At 43.2% G+C, this 18773-nt stretch overlaps 1 protein-coding gene across 1 annotated transcript in view; it reads right to left on the reverse strand.

Annotated features, from left to right (window-relative positions):
* Positions 1 to 837: 837 nt before the first annotated feature.
* The window catches only part of CILP (cartilage intermediate layer protein), a 32366-nt gene continuing 14430 nt past the window's right edge, over positions 838 to 18773 (reverse strand). The window contains exons 2-9 of the mRNA XM_069985625.1: positions 12923 to 13036; positions 10819 to 10914; positions 9332 to 9601; positions 8357 to 8542; positions 6405 to 6713; positions 5909 to 6017; positions 5372 to 5529; positions 838 to 4534 (exon numbers count right to left, since the gene is read on the reverse strand). Coding sequence (XP_069841726.1) covers positions 2193 to 4534; positions 5372 to 5529; positions 5909 to 6017; positions 6405 to 6713; positions 8357 to 8542; positions 9332 to 9601; positions 10819 to 10914; positions 12923 to 12983 — 3531 coding nt within the window. The 5' untranslated portion in view covers positions 12984 to 13036 and the 3' untranslated portion in view covers positions 838 to 2192. The remainder of the gene's footprint in view (positions 4535 to 5371; positions 5530 to 5908; positions 6018 to 6404; positions 6714 to 8356; positions 8543 to 9331; positions 9602 to 10818; positions 10915 to 12922; positions 13037 to 18773) is intronic.

Below are 18773 nucleotides of genomic sequence, written 5' to 3' on the forward strand. Positions count from 1 at the left end.
TTCCCATAATAAGTGTATATTGGGGATTTGTATAACTTTTGGGAGCAATACAATACTTGACATTGGGGGGGCAGTGAAAATTTACTTATCTACTCCTGATTATCTATTTTTTTGCCAGATACTGACTAAGTGCTAGGGTAATAGGAGGTTTTCGATAAATGGGAAGGCTTATATTAATGGGTAAGGATAGCTTGTCTAATTTCGATTGTTACTAGAGATGAGCGAACCTCGAGCAGGCTCGACTCCATCTGAACCCGAACTTTCGGCATTTGATTAGCGGTGGCTGCTGAAGTTGAATAAAGCCCTAAGGCTATGTGGAAAACATGGATATAGTCATTGGCTGTATCCATGTTTTCCAGACAACCTTAGAGCTTTATCCAACTTCAGCAGCCCCCAGCTAATCAAATGCTGATTGTTCGGGTTCGGATGGACTCGAACCCGAACCCGGTTCGCTAATCTCTAATTGTTAGCATAGCTGTGCAAAAGCTAAAGCACTGCCCCTTTTCCTAGATATCTCATTTCCAATGCATTGGTAAAGGTCTTTTTAGACAGGCTGCACTATAAAGATCTAATGTCTTGTTGCTCACCATTACACGATTCAATGATTATGCAGTTTAAGCTGCAGATCGCTGGCAATTATTGTGAAGACAAAGAAAAAAAACTTAGAGCTCCTGGCCCCATTGCAAAACCTGTAACAGCCCCAATCCCCCCAGCCCACCTACAGTGTGTGTATGGTCAGAGGATAACTGCAACTCCACCCCAAGGACAATTTTAGTAAAACTTTAGACAATGGAAAGTTTTCAATGGAGAAAACATTTTAGTAGTAATGACATTGGTTAATTTTATTAAATTTTGTGCGGAAATATACAATCTAATATTCTAGCTACAGGGTTATGTTGTTGTTTTTGGCCAAAACTATAAGTATAGAGCACAGAATGTTACCACAGTTTGACATTTACACACTAACTAGTACTTTAATACTTTGCTGTTTTATTAATTACAATAACATCTTACTGCCTCCACGTTATCCAAAAAAGCACAAAAAAAAGAAAGAAAGAAATCAGATTCAGTTACAATTTTAAGAAATAATAAAAAAGAAAATAAATAAAATGTTATTTACATTTTCAAGTACAGTATTACAGTTTAATGTTAATAATCGCCCTCGGGGGAATAGCCAATTGAAGAAAGGAAGCAACCAATATGCACAACGTAACTGATAGACATAGCACATTTTGAGTGAACATTGATTAAAACTATATTTCCTACCCTGTAGAATTGGCGTATAGCCATCCTTCTCCTGACATTGAGGCCAGGACTTGTTCCTTGGACTGTAAATCCAGTTCACCTTATTTCAAGTAGGAAATAACAATCAGTTTTGTTTTATGGGGAATACACACATTTCACCTCTAAGACATGACTCGTGTTTTTGACGCAATTGTTTGCCAGGAAAAATAACTTAAGATTTTAGTAAAATATTTATTTACATTGTAAGATAGTGACTTTATGGCATTCCTATGTTACTTTTGTGGGTTTGAAATGGGAAATACAGTCTTTAGTGTGCTGTAGGCATTGACTTTAACAGATGTAGGGATTTTGCCTTAGAATTCTTTCAATGGATTCTGTTAAACTATCTTGGAAGTCATTCATGTTTTTCAAGAGATTGGTCACATTCTAGGTCTGGTTTCCGCATTACATTTTAGTGGGACCCACATCTGGAAAGATATTATTGCTTTGTACTAGTGTCCAGTGGTGGAAACATGATAGAGTTTTTAACCAGTTCCCATGAGTAAGGGGTCGTTTTTGGCTGCTGAAAGGTACAAATCAGAGGATGACAGAAGGAAGGAAGCCATTAAGTCTGATACATAACTCTAAGTAGATAAAAAGCATGTGTACCACTAATTGTTTTTCAGTCTTCTGAATGACAGAGAAGACAAGAAGCAATGTTTCCTAAAATCATGCTGGAAAAGGTAATGGGTTTGTGATACTTTGTTTGTTTTAACATCTTTTATGTTTTCTGTTATTTTATTATGATACTTCTCGTATCGTTGATCGTTCTACTTTCAATAAAGGAAGAAACTGAGATTAAAAATATTCAAATGTAGATACATTTAGCTATAATTCTGTACACCTCACCTGGGCAATTGACTTTACAAATGACATAAAATAACAGAATATGAAATTTTCGAAAATTCTTACTGCTCTGAGCTCTGTTGTCTTGTTGTTAAAAGAGAGGTTAGACTGCTTGTTGATCTATTTCTACTTGCTCTTTGCTGCCTCCCAATTCTTCCCCCCTGTCTAGCGGCACTTGAAGCTGCAAGTCCATTACCACGAAAGACACTTTGCGTTCCAACATTTTTATCCAAACAGTTAAAAGTAAGGGATACCCCTACATTACTTTTCATCACCCTAGAAGTCCCATCAGATGAGCCATCAAAGCATCTACCAAGAGCAATCTCCTTGGCTGTTCGTGGATCCTGATCAGTAACTGTATAAATGCCGTAATTATGTCCAAGAGGGTCGAGAGGAGCAAGCATGGTATATTCACTGGTGTCATTGTTAACTGCCATTGGAAGATGATTGACAAGATACTCATGGAGCATGCTATTTACATTGTCCCTCCGACAGCTTCCTTGAGGAACAACCTTCACAAGTGTACGATCTACTCTGTCTTGGTCATATAACATACCACTACATTTAAATTCCACACATGCTGTAGAGACGCTGGTTTCTTCCATGTCTCTGGTACTCCGTACATCTCGAATTCCATACAGCTGTCCAACTGTTTGTGGATGTGTGCCACCCATATTTCGAGACCTCACAATAATTTCCTGAGGCCCAACAATTTTAACTTTCATGTAACAAGCCCTGTATTCCATTGGTTTTGGCCACCAGGCTAGGTAGTCTGCGGTCCAGCTCATTGGGTCGTCTTCATTGAAAGATACAGCATTGAAGTCATATCTGTCACCTTCTACTCTATAAAATCTAAAATGTGCTGCACTGTATGGGGCCTCTTCACACTCCAGAAGTTTATCATAAGCATAAACAGGACCATTGCTCTCCTCTGCAACATTTGGTGTTGGTTTGGCCACACTGATGCTGAAAGCTGTCTTCTTGACCTTAGGATCATCATGATCTGTTCTTCTGTAATTCAATTTATTAAGGTAGGGCTGTGGAACGCCAATTATATTTGGGTTAAACTTTGGAGAAGATTCAACTGCTTCTAGTTCTTCTCCTCCTAAGGTTGCAGTTACATAGGCAGAATATGCATCTGGGGATTTGTCATCACAAAATGCAGGTAAACATGCCCCATTTGGACCAGTTATAGCACTGTCAAAGCGCCCCCAAGCTCGAGGATTGGATGAAAATCCTGACACAGGTTCCATGTTGATTAGATTCACTATTACACTTTCTATTTGTTCACTTGGCAAAAATCTTTCACTTCTATATGCACGAACTTTTACATAACATCTTCGACTTTCAGGAACATCGAGGTTAAACAATCTTCTCTCCCTAATTTCCATGTTGCCTACAAGAAAGGTCCTCTCCTCCCTTTTACCCCGCCGAACTCTTGCTTGTTGAAAGTCTCCCTCTTCTTCCCAGATTCCAGTTTCTGGATTCAGAGACCATAATTTCATGGTTTCAAGGTGCTCTGACATTTTGACTTGTGAAGAGTCTAGGTATACTTTAACTGCTCCAGCATTTAAGGATTCGGTGGCTTTCTCGTCAGTAAAATCTACAGAGAACATTCCATATGAGCGTAGTGGCATGGTGTCACCTTCCTCATTAACAAAGTTTAAGTCACTTTGTGCAGCTCTAGCTGTTGATATGTTTCTTGGATCTAAAAATGTTACACTTGCCTTTACTTTTCCACTGTAGAGCTCTCCATTCTGTCGATAGAAAGAATTTGGTGGAATCTCCAATTCAGCAATAGGGTCAGTATTTTCTACATCTCCTAACGCTATTTGGTTTGTCTTCATAGTGTCCAATATTACTGGCTCTTTTTTCCTCAGAAGAAGAACCTCATGAAACACAGCACCTCCCTTTTTATTAAATGGGAGAACTTTTGTGGTATTAACAAATTTGTGGAGCCGGTCAACAAAAGTAAGAACCAACCTTTCAGTTTCTGCAGGAACCTGAATTGAAAAGGTGCCTTTATAACCTGTCATGCTAACCCTGGTATTCCCCATGTATATGTGTCCAAATCGCATTGGTTCTCCAGTATCAGCTGCCACTGCTCTTCCACGGACAATTATTTTGGCGTCTGTACACTTTAAGCAACCACACTGAACAGCAACCTTAACTGGGAGAACATAACCTTGACAGGAGACTTCTTTCACTTCTGTTTTAGTAATTCCACAGCAATAGGGCACAGTGTCCTTGCACCTCAGTCCATTGTCCAGATCCCCAGAGCAAGATGTGGAGGGACATTTCCCTACATTGTAGTACAGCGAATTAGTGGCATTTTGAAAACAGTCATGTGGAAGTCGGATGAGATGAGCCTCTGGTTTTGGATTGCAGGCACGATCATCCTGACCTGGAGAAAAAGAGTCATTTTAGTACGATACAAAAAATTACCATATTACTTCATTTATCACAGCCAACCATACATGACAAGATTTCATGATGATTCAACCACTTAATGATTAGACATATCAAAATTGACAAAGAAATTGATAGAGACAGTTGAACAGATTTGTTAAAAATTATGCTTAGAGGTAAAAGCTCTGCATTTGATTGCTGGTGGCTGAAGAAGTTGCATTTAGCCCTAGGGCCTATGGCTGTATCCATGTTTTTGAGGAAGCCTTAGGGCTGCAAGCAACTTCTTCAGCTACTGGTAATCAAATGCTGCACGCTCTGGTTCAGATGAACCCAAGCGTGCTCGAGGTTCTCTCATCTTTAATAATGGTCATAACAATGTCAGAACATGTGATAAAGAGAGCCGATCTTCCTCGAATCTACTAGAATACTATGGCATTAGGTTAACTATAATATCTCAGAAAAATGTACAAGTCTAAATAATTCATTAAAAAAATTGCTTAAGGGTGCCTTCACACACACCGGATCCAGTGCCCATTCATCCCAATGAGAATACAGACTTGCAGCGTGAAATCCTCTGTGGATCCGGTGTGTGTTAAGGCACCCTAAAGGGGTATTTCCAGCATCAATGCAATGCAATGTTATCCTGTATGCACAGTAGGTGTCTGAACACTGTGACCCGCACCGATAGAGAGAATGGAGGAAAATTGTCCACTGAATAAACTCAGTTTATAGGAGTCAAGTTTTGATGTTGAGAATACCCCTTTAAGGTAAATGCAGTGACTTGAATGAAGATTTTTCCAAGGTCTTTTTCTACAGTCGAATTTCAACTCACCGATAAGAGTAAGCTTGGCGGGGCTTGATTTTATAAATCCTGCATCATTTTTAGCCTTGCAATAGTAGTCTCCAGCTTGGTTTGCCTTGAGCTTGCGGAGGGTCAGCTGGTTGTTAGATTTATGTATGTTTTGGTCCAAAAGGGTTCCATTATGGTACCTGAAAAATAAATGATACAGTTGTAAACTAGCAAACAGATTGCTAAAATACTTGTGAGCACATTTCATCAACCATAGGCCACCTTAGTCAAAATAAGGTTCTGTAGCAGGTTCCTATAATTAATTAAGAATATAAGAGGTCACCTGGGAGTTCTATGGCCTGATAAGCAGTAAAGTGCTACCCAAATAAAAAAAAATGACCTGGCATTGCAACATTTGGATGTAGTGCTTCACTTTAAAGCTTCACATTCTTAATTTCAAATTTCATAAAATTTTTAATGGCTTTTTTACGCTTAGCAAGTAAATTCATATAGGGTTGCAAATTGAAACAACAAACAAAACAAAACAACAACAACAACAAAAAAAAAAAAACTATGTACCATAGGTATTGCTCTACGGCTGGCTGTCCGTCAGCTTTGCAGCAGAATGTCACGCTTTGTCCAACTCTTCTAATTTTGGCTTCAGGACTTTCTACTATGAAAGGCTTCTCTGTGGAGATGCAAAATAAGGAAACTTTGTATTTGTATTCTGGCTTAACATTTTAAGATTTCAAGGATAGATCCATCCAGTAGCAGTGGTTTTCTACATATTTTAAATTCAGTTCTAATCTAAAGCTGACCATACACTTCAGATAGATGTTGGCCAAACATTTATTCTGCCAACAGCCATCATCTAATCGTGGCCTTTCAACATGTGCTATTACACTAAATGATTATCTGCCTGATTGGTCGGTAATCGGTCAGGTAAGTCCGATAACCGTTTAGTGTAATAGGTCCTTAAATCTCAGTGATATCAATAGTTAGATACTAATACAGTCCACAAAATGTCCGGTTATGTTCTAGAAAATAAGAAATAATAATGTTATAATACCCTTACCTTTCCTCTTCATACTAATATTTATAGATGAAGTTGATCCATTGCTTTTAGGAATTTTCACGTTAACTACAGAGTATTTTTCCAATTTTAACTGCAAAGTGCTGTTGGGACACAGCCCTATGACACGGAACTGCCCTTGGACATCAGATACAGCCTTCACTCTGGGTTTCCTAGAGATGACATATACATTTACACCAGCAGCGGGAGCTCCATCTGGAAGTGTGACTGTGCCATACAGTATTTGGTTCTTGCATTCACACACACTGCAGTCTGTGCTCGCTTTGCCCATAGGACAGTTGAGGTTACACCCTGTGGAGAGTAATAAGAATGAATGCAACATTCCTATTGGGTTAACGCTAGATAAGAAATAAGGTATTACGTATTCTAGGGAACTGTGTTCAACACTTCATAGAAGAAAAAACTGTACTCACTCTCCTCACTTTCCTGCTACTATTGCTATCTCCCTGTTGGTCCCACTTACTTGTGTTAGTGTTGCCACAAACCAGTGGCGGCAGCAGTGTCCCACCTGAGCCTCAGTTACTGATTGGCTCAATGGAAAGGTCCATTCTCTAAGGGCTCGCTCACACTACAGAATTTGAAGCAACATGTCAATGTCAATTCTTTGGGTGGACGGAGGAGTGCATGTGAGACATTCTATTTATTCACTAGGACAGGCAGAACTTGAAGAGGTGTCCGCAGAATGGACTCTGCTTGAAAATCCGCCCAAATTCCGTAGTGTGAATGGGCCCTTACACTGACACAAGGAATTCCATTTCAGGGGAACCAACACAGAAATAGTAGCAGCAAGGGAGTAGAGATGAACGAACCTAGAGCATGCTCGAGTCGATCCGAACCCGAACGTTCGGCATTTGATTAGCGGTGGCTGCTGAAGTTGGATAAAGCCCTAAGGCTATGTGGAAAACATGGATATAGTCATTGGCTGTATCCATGTTTTCCAGACAACCTTAGAGCTTTATCCAACTTCAGCAGCCCCAGCTAATCAAATGCCGAACATTCGGGTTTGGATGGACTCGAACCCGAACCCGGTTCGCTCATCTCTACAAGGGAGCAATTAAGATAAGTATCAGAAATAATAGTTAGAATACAATTCATTTTTAAAAACACTGCTATTATTTCATTTTTATTAGTTGGACATGATCACACATTCAAGTTTGTTCAGGCTTTAAAAAAAAAAAAAAAAAGCTGAAGTCAGTACCAGATCATAAATAGAAAATATATATAAAGGAAATTCTATGGAGAGAAAAAAAAGACACGGTATCACTTCCACATCCACTTATAACTGATCAGCAATATATACTACTAACATCAGGATTTAGTTATAATTTGATCAAAGAGCATAAGCCCACACACCTGATTCATGTGGGTCGCTAACTTAAAAATGGTCCAGCCACACGCGGCGACCAAAACTGCAACAAAAACAGCAGCACAGGAGGGAGCGGCCCAGGTGTCCAGCAACCTCAATGCCACCAGACATAGCCCCCTTGGGCTCAGGGCCACATCACCTGCAGACACAATTCTGCCACAGCAATGGCCACCGATGGAACCACAACACACAAGGAAAAGCAGTGCTATCAGTTACTACACTAAGGGGAAACCAGGCTCTGACCCTATGTACACTTACTAATTAAAACCACCTGGTTGAGGAAGGAGTGCTGAACCAAGGCAAGAAAAAGAGGGGACAGAATATACAAAGTAATTTAAAAAAGTCAGACAAGGTGTGTGGGCTTATGCACTTTGATCAAATTGTACTAGCTCCTGATGTTAGTAGTATATAGTACTGAGAAGCAGATGGTTAGTCATAAGTTTATGGATGTGCTACCTTGTCTTTTTTTCTCTCCATAGAATTACTGTCTTAAAAGGAAAGTCTGAGACTTCTTTTTATGGTAACCCTCCCTAAAGCCACTGTAGCGGTTAACCTTATTTCCTGTTACCTGCACACGGGGCACCAGTGCACCTGCGTCCCTCCTCTGTGGGTCCATTACAGTGCTCCTGCCACTGCTCTTCTGCCAGACAGGTCCTCCTCCGAACCTGCATGCCATTGCCTCCACATCTGGCTGCACACACACTCCATGGTGACCATTCTGACCATGGTTCTTTTGGAATAGTGGGCTGTAAAACTATAACAGAAGTTTGGATATCTTGTGTATTTATACATAACTTTATTTTACAAGCCAACAACCACAGCCATATGAAGGTGCATCTTTACTCCAATTTTACTTTGAGAGGTGAGAAAGTGAGAAGGACGCTCTTCTCTTCAGATTCATGTGATGCTATACCTGCTACTTACTTGTCAAGCCCTGGAGCTGGTGTGTAGGGCTCTGGGGACCTCACAGGTTTTCTTTAAAGCCCAAAAAATGAAATAACCTTATAAAGTGAGAGCTTTTTAAAGACCTCTTATTTGAGAGGATCATCCCTGATCTAGACCGATTGTTATACTTACCTGTTTTCATTTTTTTTTATATCTTCTTTCAGAGGACTGCCTCTCTAGAAGCCCATTTTTTTAACAATTTTTGCAGTTGTTTCAAGTTTTTCTATTTTATAAAATATGAATGACTAAAAACTAAGCACCAGTACCAAAATGGGCAGGACAATGAGTAATTGTAGCCATTATGCAAAGTATTCATGTGACTCAGAGGAGATTAGTAAGTGACAGCAACGCCTTGCAGGACGCAAAGGTGCATATAGGTAATGGATGTTTTTAATCTACAATGAAAATATACAGTTGTAAACGCTACAGGAAAGTTGTAATATAATATAAACTTGTAAAACACTACAACCTTGCCAAATGTTTTATGTTGCATGACATACATATTTTCCAGATGATTTCAACAAATCCTCAGCATTCACACATCATAAAAATGAAATTGTTTCATAAACATCAAAAAAAGTAGAAACAGTGAACTCACCGACTGGACACAAAAAGCGAACTGAATAATTGGAGCAGTTTTTGCCCTCCGGCTGCTCCGTATTGATACACCAGAAGCCCTTCGTCAGGCTGTAATGAACCACTTCTCCAGTCTTTCCTGCCGGGACCCATTCTGTTGTCCGTGATTCCATACGGAGAGGTTTTTGGCAAACTCTGTTAGGATAGTAGAACCTAATGGCATCCAGGCGCTCATAATCCCCATTGCCACCTGGGTGATCAATGTTGAACCAGGTTGTCCACTGCTGGAACTCTGAGTAATAGCAGAATAAAGGCGTTAGAATCACATTTATTGTATAATGGAATTACAAGATTAAAGAGGTTGTCCAGGAAAAATAGACTTTTCCCCTATCCACAGGTCGCGGGAGTCTGACCTCTGTACTCTGTAAGCGACCTGAGGCTCAATGAATTCCTATGGAGTGATGGAAAGAGCTAAGTATGCCGAATAAGCAATGTACTTGGCTCTTTCTGTCAGCTTAATAGGAAATAAAAGAGCTGCGGCCTCCTACTTTTCCCCTATCCTCTGGATAGGGGAAAAGTCATTTTTTTCTGGACAACCTCTTTAAAGCTGGTCTCACATGAGCATAATATGAAAGCATGTCTGCAAGAAATACTATGGTGGCGTTAAGGTCATTAATCATACAGATGGACTAAAACATGGGAAGCAAAAATTATAATGTTAATTTGTTTTCCCTAAGACCCATTGGCATCACAACGATAGGAGTGTTGTGATGCCAATGGGACGCAAGGGAAACTCGTCTTACACTAAATAACTATATTCTATTCTATTCTGGGATCCAGATGGCAAAATAATGATATGACAAATTTTCACAGATGTCTTTTCAAACAGCAGACATTACTTTTTAGTTGTTTACACACAGTTTTACAGTTATCACCGTCCTTTCCCCGTTTTTACTATTAAATTCAATGGACTTTTCAATCAAAGACACGGAAAATGAGTCCACCTAAAGTAGAATAGTCCGGCGGCCAAACAGTGAAATGATGAACGTCATTTTTTTCTTTTAAAAAAAGGAGAGGAAAAAACTTTATGTGAAGATGTGAACCATGTACGGAAATACAAATTATATATGCTTCTATACCAGAGATATAAATAGGTACTGTATGGACTGAAATAGAGATGAGCAAATCTTGAGCACATTTCTCGGAGAAACCTGGGTTTGATTGAGATTAGCTCATCTCTATACAGAAGACTATAGACTATGGGGGAGATTTATCAAACATAATGTAAAGTGAAACTGGCTCAGTTGCCCCTAGCAACCAATCAGATTCAACCTTTCATTTTCCAAAAAGTCTGTGAGGAATGAAAGGTGGAATCTGATTGGTTGCTATGGGGCAACTGAGCCAGTTTCACTTTACACCATGTTTGATAAATCTCCCCCTATATCTGTATGCCTCTGTTAACCCCAGTCCTCAATACGATGTCTTAGTGCACATAAATCATTTCTTTACCATCAACTTGGGTCTTTATTGGAGGAATGGTTATTTTTTTCCCAGTACGGATTCTTCTTGCAGAATGATTTAGCACAGCATCTCCTTTCCGGGGTCCTATAAGTCATAACAAGTTTATTAGACTTTGAAAAATTTGTAAGACTTTTATAGGGATATCGGCGACCTGGCCATGATCATTCCCTAGTGCTGTATTATGGTTATTAAGTCCATATGGTTCTAAAAGTTCCTACTTCCAATAGGGATTTGTTAATTTATAGGAAAAATATTTCTAAAAGAAAACAGATTTTAAAGGTTCCAGAAGAGGAAACTGTACCAAGCCCCACTTGGATAGTTTTTGTACTGTAGATGAGCAGTTTATTTAAGGAGGACCAACGCAACATTATCGTCATGTGTCTAAAGAAGACAATTCTTCATCTATTATTTGACATCCAATGAATGTCAAGGTCCCAAAATAAAGCTGGGGCCACCTGATCTCAAGTATTCTATAGTTAGACCCAGTTTGAACAGGGCTTTAAGGATAATTCCTTAGTGGTGAATTCCGGGGATGGGTGGCAGAGTGCTGGAAATCACGCAACAGCTGCTCTGTAGAGAGAACAGCTAATTCAGGAAGTCTATACTACACGTGAACACAACCGCCCTTGTCATTCTATAAGCAGGCATTTACGACATTCTAGTGATCGCTGGGGGTCTCAGGACCCAGACACTGACTGATCAAAATGTATGACATGTCAAAAGTTTTGGTAACACTTCAAAAGTGAGGTCTGATTAGACTTGAAATTGTAGCATTTCTTAGGATATGCCATGTCACTTTGGCTACTGTAGGCTCCTCCTGGCATGTTGTGTGAACATAGCCTAAAACTATTGATGGCCTATTGGGGGTTTTTCAGTTGATCAGCGGATTGGTGCCAGATATAGGCTATGTGCAGACTTAGTAAGAGACCGGCCGGGTCACGGAACGGCCGGTCTCTGAAAAGATCATTGGATGATCTTTAGGGCTGCAAGGTTCTGATGCGGGCTCATCCATGTGCGCCTGCATCAGAACTCTTTACAACATACTATGGAGTGAGCAGCCGGAGCCGCATAGACAGCAATGGCACGTATATTTTCGTATAAATCACAGCCGTTGTATAACAGCCATGGTTTTACGAAAATATATGTTGCGTGAACATAAATTATATGGGAGCTGGAAAACTTGGCTTATTACATTGTTTGGAGTGGTGTTATGTAACTGCAGAGCAGCCTCTAAACGTGTCAACGAGAGCTGCTTAGTCAGCGATACCACCGCAAACAACGTAGGGTTGCCGGAGTCCCTAATGCTAATATATTAAATTTTTATATTAACATATAAGTCAAATTGTCAAATTGTCAACGTATAGTTTCTTTCAACAATGGCCATTGTTGCAGGTTTGTAACAATGGATGTTGTTTAATGACAGCGGCCGGACGGAGTGTATACACACTGTATACACTCTTGCCGGGATTCCATGCGGCCGCACAAAAAACTGACATGTCAGTTTTGTGCTGCCCCTATTTATTGAAATTGGCAGTACGAAATTGACAGTGCAGACAAAGTAAAGTGCGGCCCCGGCCGCACTTTAAATTGTCTGGTATGGTTAATTGGAATGCAGCACATCCGAATGTGCCTGTATTCCAATGAAAAAAAGTGATGTTCATCCGGCCGGCACTGCAGCACTGGTCGGGGTGAACTTCACAGACAGTGGCCGTTCTGTGACACGGCCGTGTCACAGAATGGCCTCTGTTATACAGCGTCTAAATGTGGCCTTATAAGGTTATATTTCTTGATTCTTCTTACTATGAATATTATATGTACCCAATGGGAATTGCTGCATCTTTATATATTAATGTAGTTAAAATATATGTACATTGAGTCAGCACAGGTGTGAAAGAGACTTATCACTGTGATGTGCTGCAGACAGCTGCAGGAGGCAGAGAACCAATGGAAATTTCCCAATGGTGGTAGATAAATCTGAAATTTATGGTCTTTATTCTTGTTTTATTTAAGATATCTGTAACCAGTGCAAATAGTTCTCCTTGAATACATTTTTACAGATATGAAAAATATATTTTGAAAAAGAAATACATACGTTGTCCGGACACATAGGCCACCTCCAAGAGCAGCAGGCAAATCAGTAAGCCAGGTCTCATCTTACCCCGGAGTAACTTCTCCTGGGCTTCAATGGTCCGATATGCTAAAACACCTGCCAAGACACATTATCAACATCCTTTAAATAGGTGTCCACACCACTGGAGGGTTGGTTATGTTCATACACATTATACTCTAACACATACATATACTAATGCCATCAGCTACTATGTGACTGTTACTTTATCTGGAATTTATATTTATATGTAGGTAAGTTGATAGAATGCTGATATAGCTTGTGATGAAAGGAAGTACAGTGGTACCTTGGTTTAAGAGTAACTTGGTTTAAGAGCGTTTTGGTTTAAGAGCTCGCAGTTTTTAAAAATTGTGACTTGGTTCAAGAGCCTTGCTTTGGTAGTGGGTGGGTAGTGGGTGGGTAGTGGGTAGCTCCCTGTAGTGGGTGGGAGCGCGAGTGGAGGAGGGGCATGGTCTGCATAGCGGGGTCTACAGCCCTGTACTCTGACCCAGGAAGTCTCCCTCACCTTCCAAATCACAGCGGTTTAATTTCAGACTGGGGCTGGCATCAGGGGACAGGACTGTGGAGGTAATCTCTTCATAGCTGTAACCATTTTCTCCCCGGACAGAGAGTGCTGCATGTATGTGCCCGCATCTGTCCTGCTTATTTCTTCATGCTCCCTGCAGTCTCTGTCAGCCCTTGTGTTTCCCATCCTCTCCATTACTGTACAGTAACTTATAATATCACATATTCTGCTGTTTCTGAATGTTTGTTTCATCTGTTTTACATGTTATTTCGAATAATAAATCCTTATTTTTGGAGTGTGGAACCAATTGTCTGCATTTCTATGATTTCTTATGGAAAAATTTGCTTTGGTTTAAAGGGGTAGTGCGGCGGTAAAGAATTATTGACAGAATAACACACATTACAAAGTTATACAACTTTGTAATGTATGTTATGTCTGTGAATGGCCCCCTTCCCCGTGTCCCACCACCCCCACCCGTGTACCCGGAAGTGTGGTGCGCTATACATACCTGTCACGTGCCGACTCATCTCCGATCTTCAGTCTGCGATGTCGTCTTCGGGCGGCCGGGCCGAATCCCTCCGAGTGTCCTGAGTGCCGGCCGCCCTCTTCAGCGTCATCAGATGCTCAGCCGCGAGTGGCTGAGCACAGTTTGGCTGAGCCAATGGCGGCTGAGCAGCTGATGACGCGGCCGGGTCATCCGCTGCTCGGCCGCGATTGGCTGAGCACAGTTATGCTCAGCCAATGGCGGCTGAGCAGCCGATGACGCTGAAGAGGGCGGCCGGCACTCAGGATGCTCGGAGGGATTCGGCCCGTCCGTCCGAAGACGACATCGCAGACTGAAGATCGGAGATGAGTCGGCACGTGACAGGTATGTATAGCGCACCACACTTCTGGGTACATGGGCGGGGGTGGTGGGACACGGGGAAGGGGACCATTCACAGACAAAACATACATTACAAAGTTGTATAACTTTGTAATGTGTGTTATTCTGTCAATAATTCTTTACCGCCGCACTACCCATTTAAGAGTGGATTTGGATTACAAGCGCGGACCCGGAACGAATTATGCTCCTAATCCAAGGCACCACTGTATTCTTCCCAGGAGTATTGGAAAATACATTGGATGCTAAAGAATCTACATGATGATGGTGAATCTTTTTTTCATTTACATGTACAGGATACTCCCTTGTCATGGTTACAGGCCTAGATCACTAGAAAGATCTCTGTACTTTCCATGCATATCTATACAGAGCAACTAAGGGTGTGTTCACACATTCAGGTTTTTTATTGCAATGGATGAATACAAAGCCAGGAACAGAGAACAGATCATAAATGGAGGACATATATAATGGAAAGACTGAGACTTCTCCTCTTTTCCAATTCCTTCCTGGCTTTGTATTTAATAATTACAATTAAATACCTGATGACCACACCATTAAAGTAGTACTCTGACGAGAATATTTTTCTTTCAAATTAACTGGTTTCAGAAATTTATATAGATTTGTAATTTACTTCTATTTTAAAATATCAAGTCTTCCCTTACTTATCAGCTGATGTTTGTCCTGCAGGACGTGGTGTTTTCTTTTCAGTCTGACACAATGCTCTCTGCTGCCACCCCTTAGAAAACCTCTCCTGCTCTAGACAGTTCCTGTCTCAGACACTGGTGGCAGCAGAGAGCAATGTGTTCAACTGAAAAGAAAACACTACTTCCTGCAGGACATACAGCAGCTGATAAGTATGGGAAGACTTGATATTTTGAAATAGAAGTAAATTACAAATCTTTATAGCTTGACTTTGGTATTGCAGAGTACGGCCTCCATACACCACAATACCAAACTCAATACCCCTTTAGCCTCCAACCCTCCGCCCCCCTTTCCACCAAAAATTGACACCACCACCGTTTGGCTAATAATGGCCACAGCAGCCAATGTTTATTGACATAACTCAAAACATAGGAAAAAACAATAATAATGCAAGAACATAATTACCTAACTACTGAGTGCTATACTAGCATAACCCTCGAGGGAGGTCCTTGTAGCTACATATGTCTGACGCCCACACAAACCAACGGTTAACTCTACTTTGCCCCCAGCCGCCTGCCCGACTCAGGAACACCAAGCCAAATATGGCTCCCATGCCAACCACCAACTCTCCGGTGATACACCTTACTTGAGAGTCCAATTGCGCCAGACCACCCTTTTATTCAACTTCAGAAATGAGGAGGAGGGTCATACCCAGGCTGATCCCCCCATCCCCCCGCCAATTTACCTCCAACTACAAGGACCCCCCCCGCCTGGCTGCAGCGACAGCTTCCACCACAAACCCCTCACTATCTGCTGTGACCCCCCGAACAACCCAGGTTGCCCCCGCAGCAATTAGGGAGGGAGGGTGGGACTGCTCTGGATCCTTCCCGCCGAATGACTTGCCGCCCAACACTACCCCCTTTTATCAATTAAGCTCCGCCCCCCCTTACGTCCCTTGCGTGCCTCCTCCAAACCCCAGTCATGCGGGCCTCCACATACTCCTGCGGCCCTGCTCCGGCCCTCCTTGACTTTGGTATTGCAGAGTACGGCCTCCATACACCACAATACCAAACTCAATACCCCTTTAGCCTCCAACCCTCCGCCCCCCTTTCCACCAAAAATTGACACCACCACCGTTTGGCTAATAATGGCCACAGCAGCCAATGTTTATTGACATAACTCAAAACATAGGAAAAAACAATAATAATGCAAGAACATAATTACCTAACTACTGAGTGCTATACTAGCATAACCCTCGAGGGAGGTCCTTGTAGCTACATATGTCTGACGCCCACACAAACCAACGGTTAACTCTACTTTGCCCCCAGCCGCCTGCCCGACTCAGGAACACCAAGCCAAATATGGCTCCCATGCCAACCACCAACTCTCCGGTGATACACCTTACTTGAGAGTCCAATTGCGCCAGACCACCCTTTTATTCAACTTCAGAAATGAGGAGGAGGGTCATACCCAGGCTGATCCCCCCATCCCCCCGCCAATTTACCTCCAACTACAAGGACCCCCCCCGCCACAGCGAGCAGGCCTTGACCCCCTCAAGCATGCGAGTTACCCCAAACCCACAGGGCCCTCTCCACACCTTCTTGCAAAGCCAACGCCCATAGATCCATACCCACTGCATTGAGATGCACACCATCACGTATCCAATACTCCTCCCCTCTCGACTCCAGATCAACATGCCGCACAGCCACCCCCCCGTTCCGGATAACAAAACCAGACACCGCCCTGTTCACCTTTATCCTGGCCTTATTAAGCCTCTCCACCGATCTCGCTGTACGCCACGTTGACCGAGGTACAATATCGGACCAGACTGTGATCAGGCCCGGGTATTGGGTCCAGATCCTAAAGAGGTCATTCTTAATATCACGAACCAACTCCCGCATGGGCCGCACTCCCAAATCGTTGCCCCCAACGTGGAGCACCAACACATCGGGAACTCTATCTAACCCCACGAAGCGCTGCAACTCGGGCAAAACTCTGCTCCAAACCATACCACCAAAACCCAGCCACCGCAGTACCGCAACATCCCTCGAGAACCCGAGTTGCCTCCCGTTCGGACGCACATCCGCACGCCGGGCCCCTCTGGCCACATACGAATGGCCAAAGATCCACACCAGACAGGGAGCTCTAACTGCAACGAGAGAAAGAAAACATGACAAAAAACCCCTTAGACCCCTCCAAACCATACAAGTCCCACTCTCAAGCTAAGTGCGGCCGCACATAAGACTTAAACCGCTCAGATTCCCAACGACCAATCCTCTTAACTACATCAACCCCCAGACCCCACCCGGCGGCCTCAGTTGCCGCCCCTATTCTGAAGGAATGAGGGGCAAACCGCGACGCATCCAGCCCCAATTCCCCCAAGCAACGTCGAAAAACCACCGTGAACTGGTAGCGGGACAAGTATGCCCCATCCGCATGACATAACAACGGGGGCACCCCAGCCGGACGCAACCCCACGAACGCCCTCAAGCACCGCAACGGACACATATCCGACCCCAATATCTCACCCAACCAAACCCGACGACCCGCGCCGCCCTGATCAGTTTTAGATTTACGGATCCAGAATTCCACCCCATGCGGATGCAACACCACGTCCTCTCTCAACAGACCCCCCAACCGCTTTCCACTCGGAGCCACCAGTTCACCAATCCGTAATGCCCCGAAAAAGGCCAACGAGAAAGCCAATCTAAAAAGCACCCCTTCATAACCAGAACTACACACCCGCCCAGTCTGCTCCCCCAACCGCTCCAACAACGGAAAACAAACCGGCCGCCGCGCATCCCGAGACACTCTCCCCCTCCGAAAACCCTTAGCTGCCTGCACCACCAGGAAATCCTTCGTCACATCCTTATAACCCCGCAGCTTAAAACCAAAAGCCAACCCTGCCAACACCCTATTCATTCTAGCCACTGACCACCCTGAAACAGACATATCCCCCAACCAACACAGCAGAGCCAGCCCCCTATCCTCATCAGACTTCACCTCCCCAAAACCCGCACACCAACCTTCCCACACCTCCCATGTTGACGTGTAGGACGTCCACGTACCCGTAGCCAGGGAAGCCTGAATCAAGTGCCCTGCCGCTCGAAGCCCAGCTCCCATAGATGTCCCGGACACTCCAGCCCCTGGGCCTCCGCCTCCGGCGCCAGCTCCCGAAATCGGACAAACTGTGAGCGGGAAAGAGAATCGGCAATTGAATTAAGGACTCCCGGCACGTGTACCGCAACCACCCAGGCATTCAACTTCAAGCATTCCAACACCAAACACCGAATCAGCCGAACCACTGGAGGAGATGACGCAGTCAAATTGTTAATGGCTGCCACTACTGCCATGTTATCGCAATGAAACCTGACCTTCCTATTCCTAAACTTCCCCCCCCAGAGGAACACTGAGACCACAATGGGGAATAGTTCTAGGAAGGCCAGGTTCCGCCCTAACGCTGAGCCGACCCATCCGGGCGGCCATTGTGCGGCGCACCACTGCCCTTGGCAGTAGGCACCAAAACCTCCGCTCCCCGCCGCATCAGTAAAGAGGTCGAAGTCAGCACTATCCATGACCTCCGACATCACCAGGGATCTACCATTGTACTGCTCTAAAAAAGAAGACCACACCCCCAAATCATCCCTATGCTCCCTAGTAAGGCGAACATAATGATGAGGAGCCGTTATACCGGACGTGGCGGCCGCCATCCTCCGGCAGAACACCCTCCCCATAGGGATAATTCTGCAGGCAAAATTCAACTTCCCTAAGAGTGACTGCAATTCCCT

This window comes from Dendropsophus ebraccatus, chromosome 1 (genome assembly GCF_027789765.1).
Source record: "Dendropsophus ebraccatus isolate aDenEbr1 chromosome 1, aDenEbr1.pat, whole genome shotgun sequence".
Classification (NCBI taxonomy): Eukaryota; Metazoa; Chordata; class Amphibia; order Anura; family Hylidae; genus Dendropsophus; species Dendropsophus ebraccatus.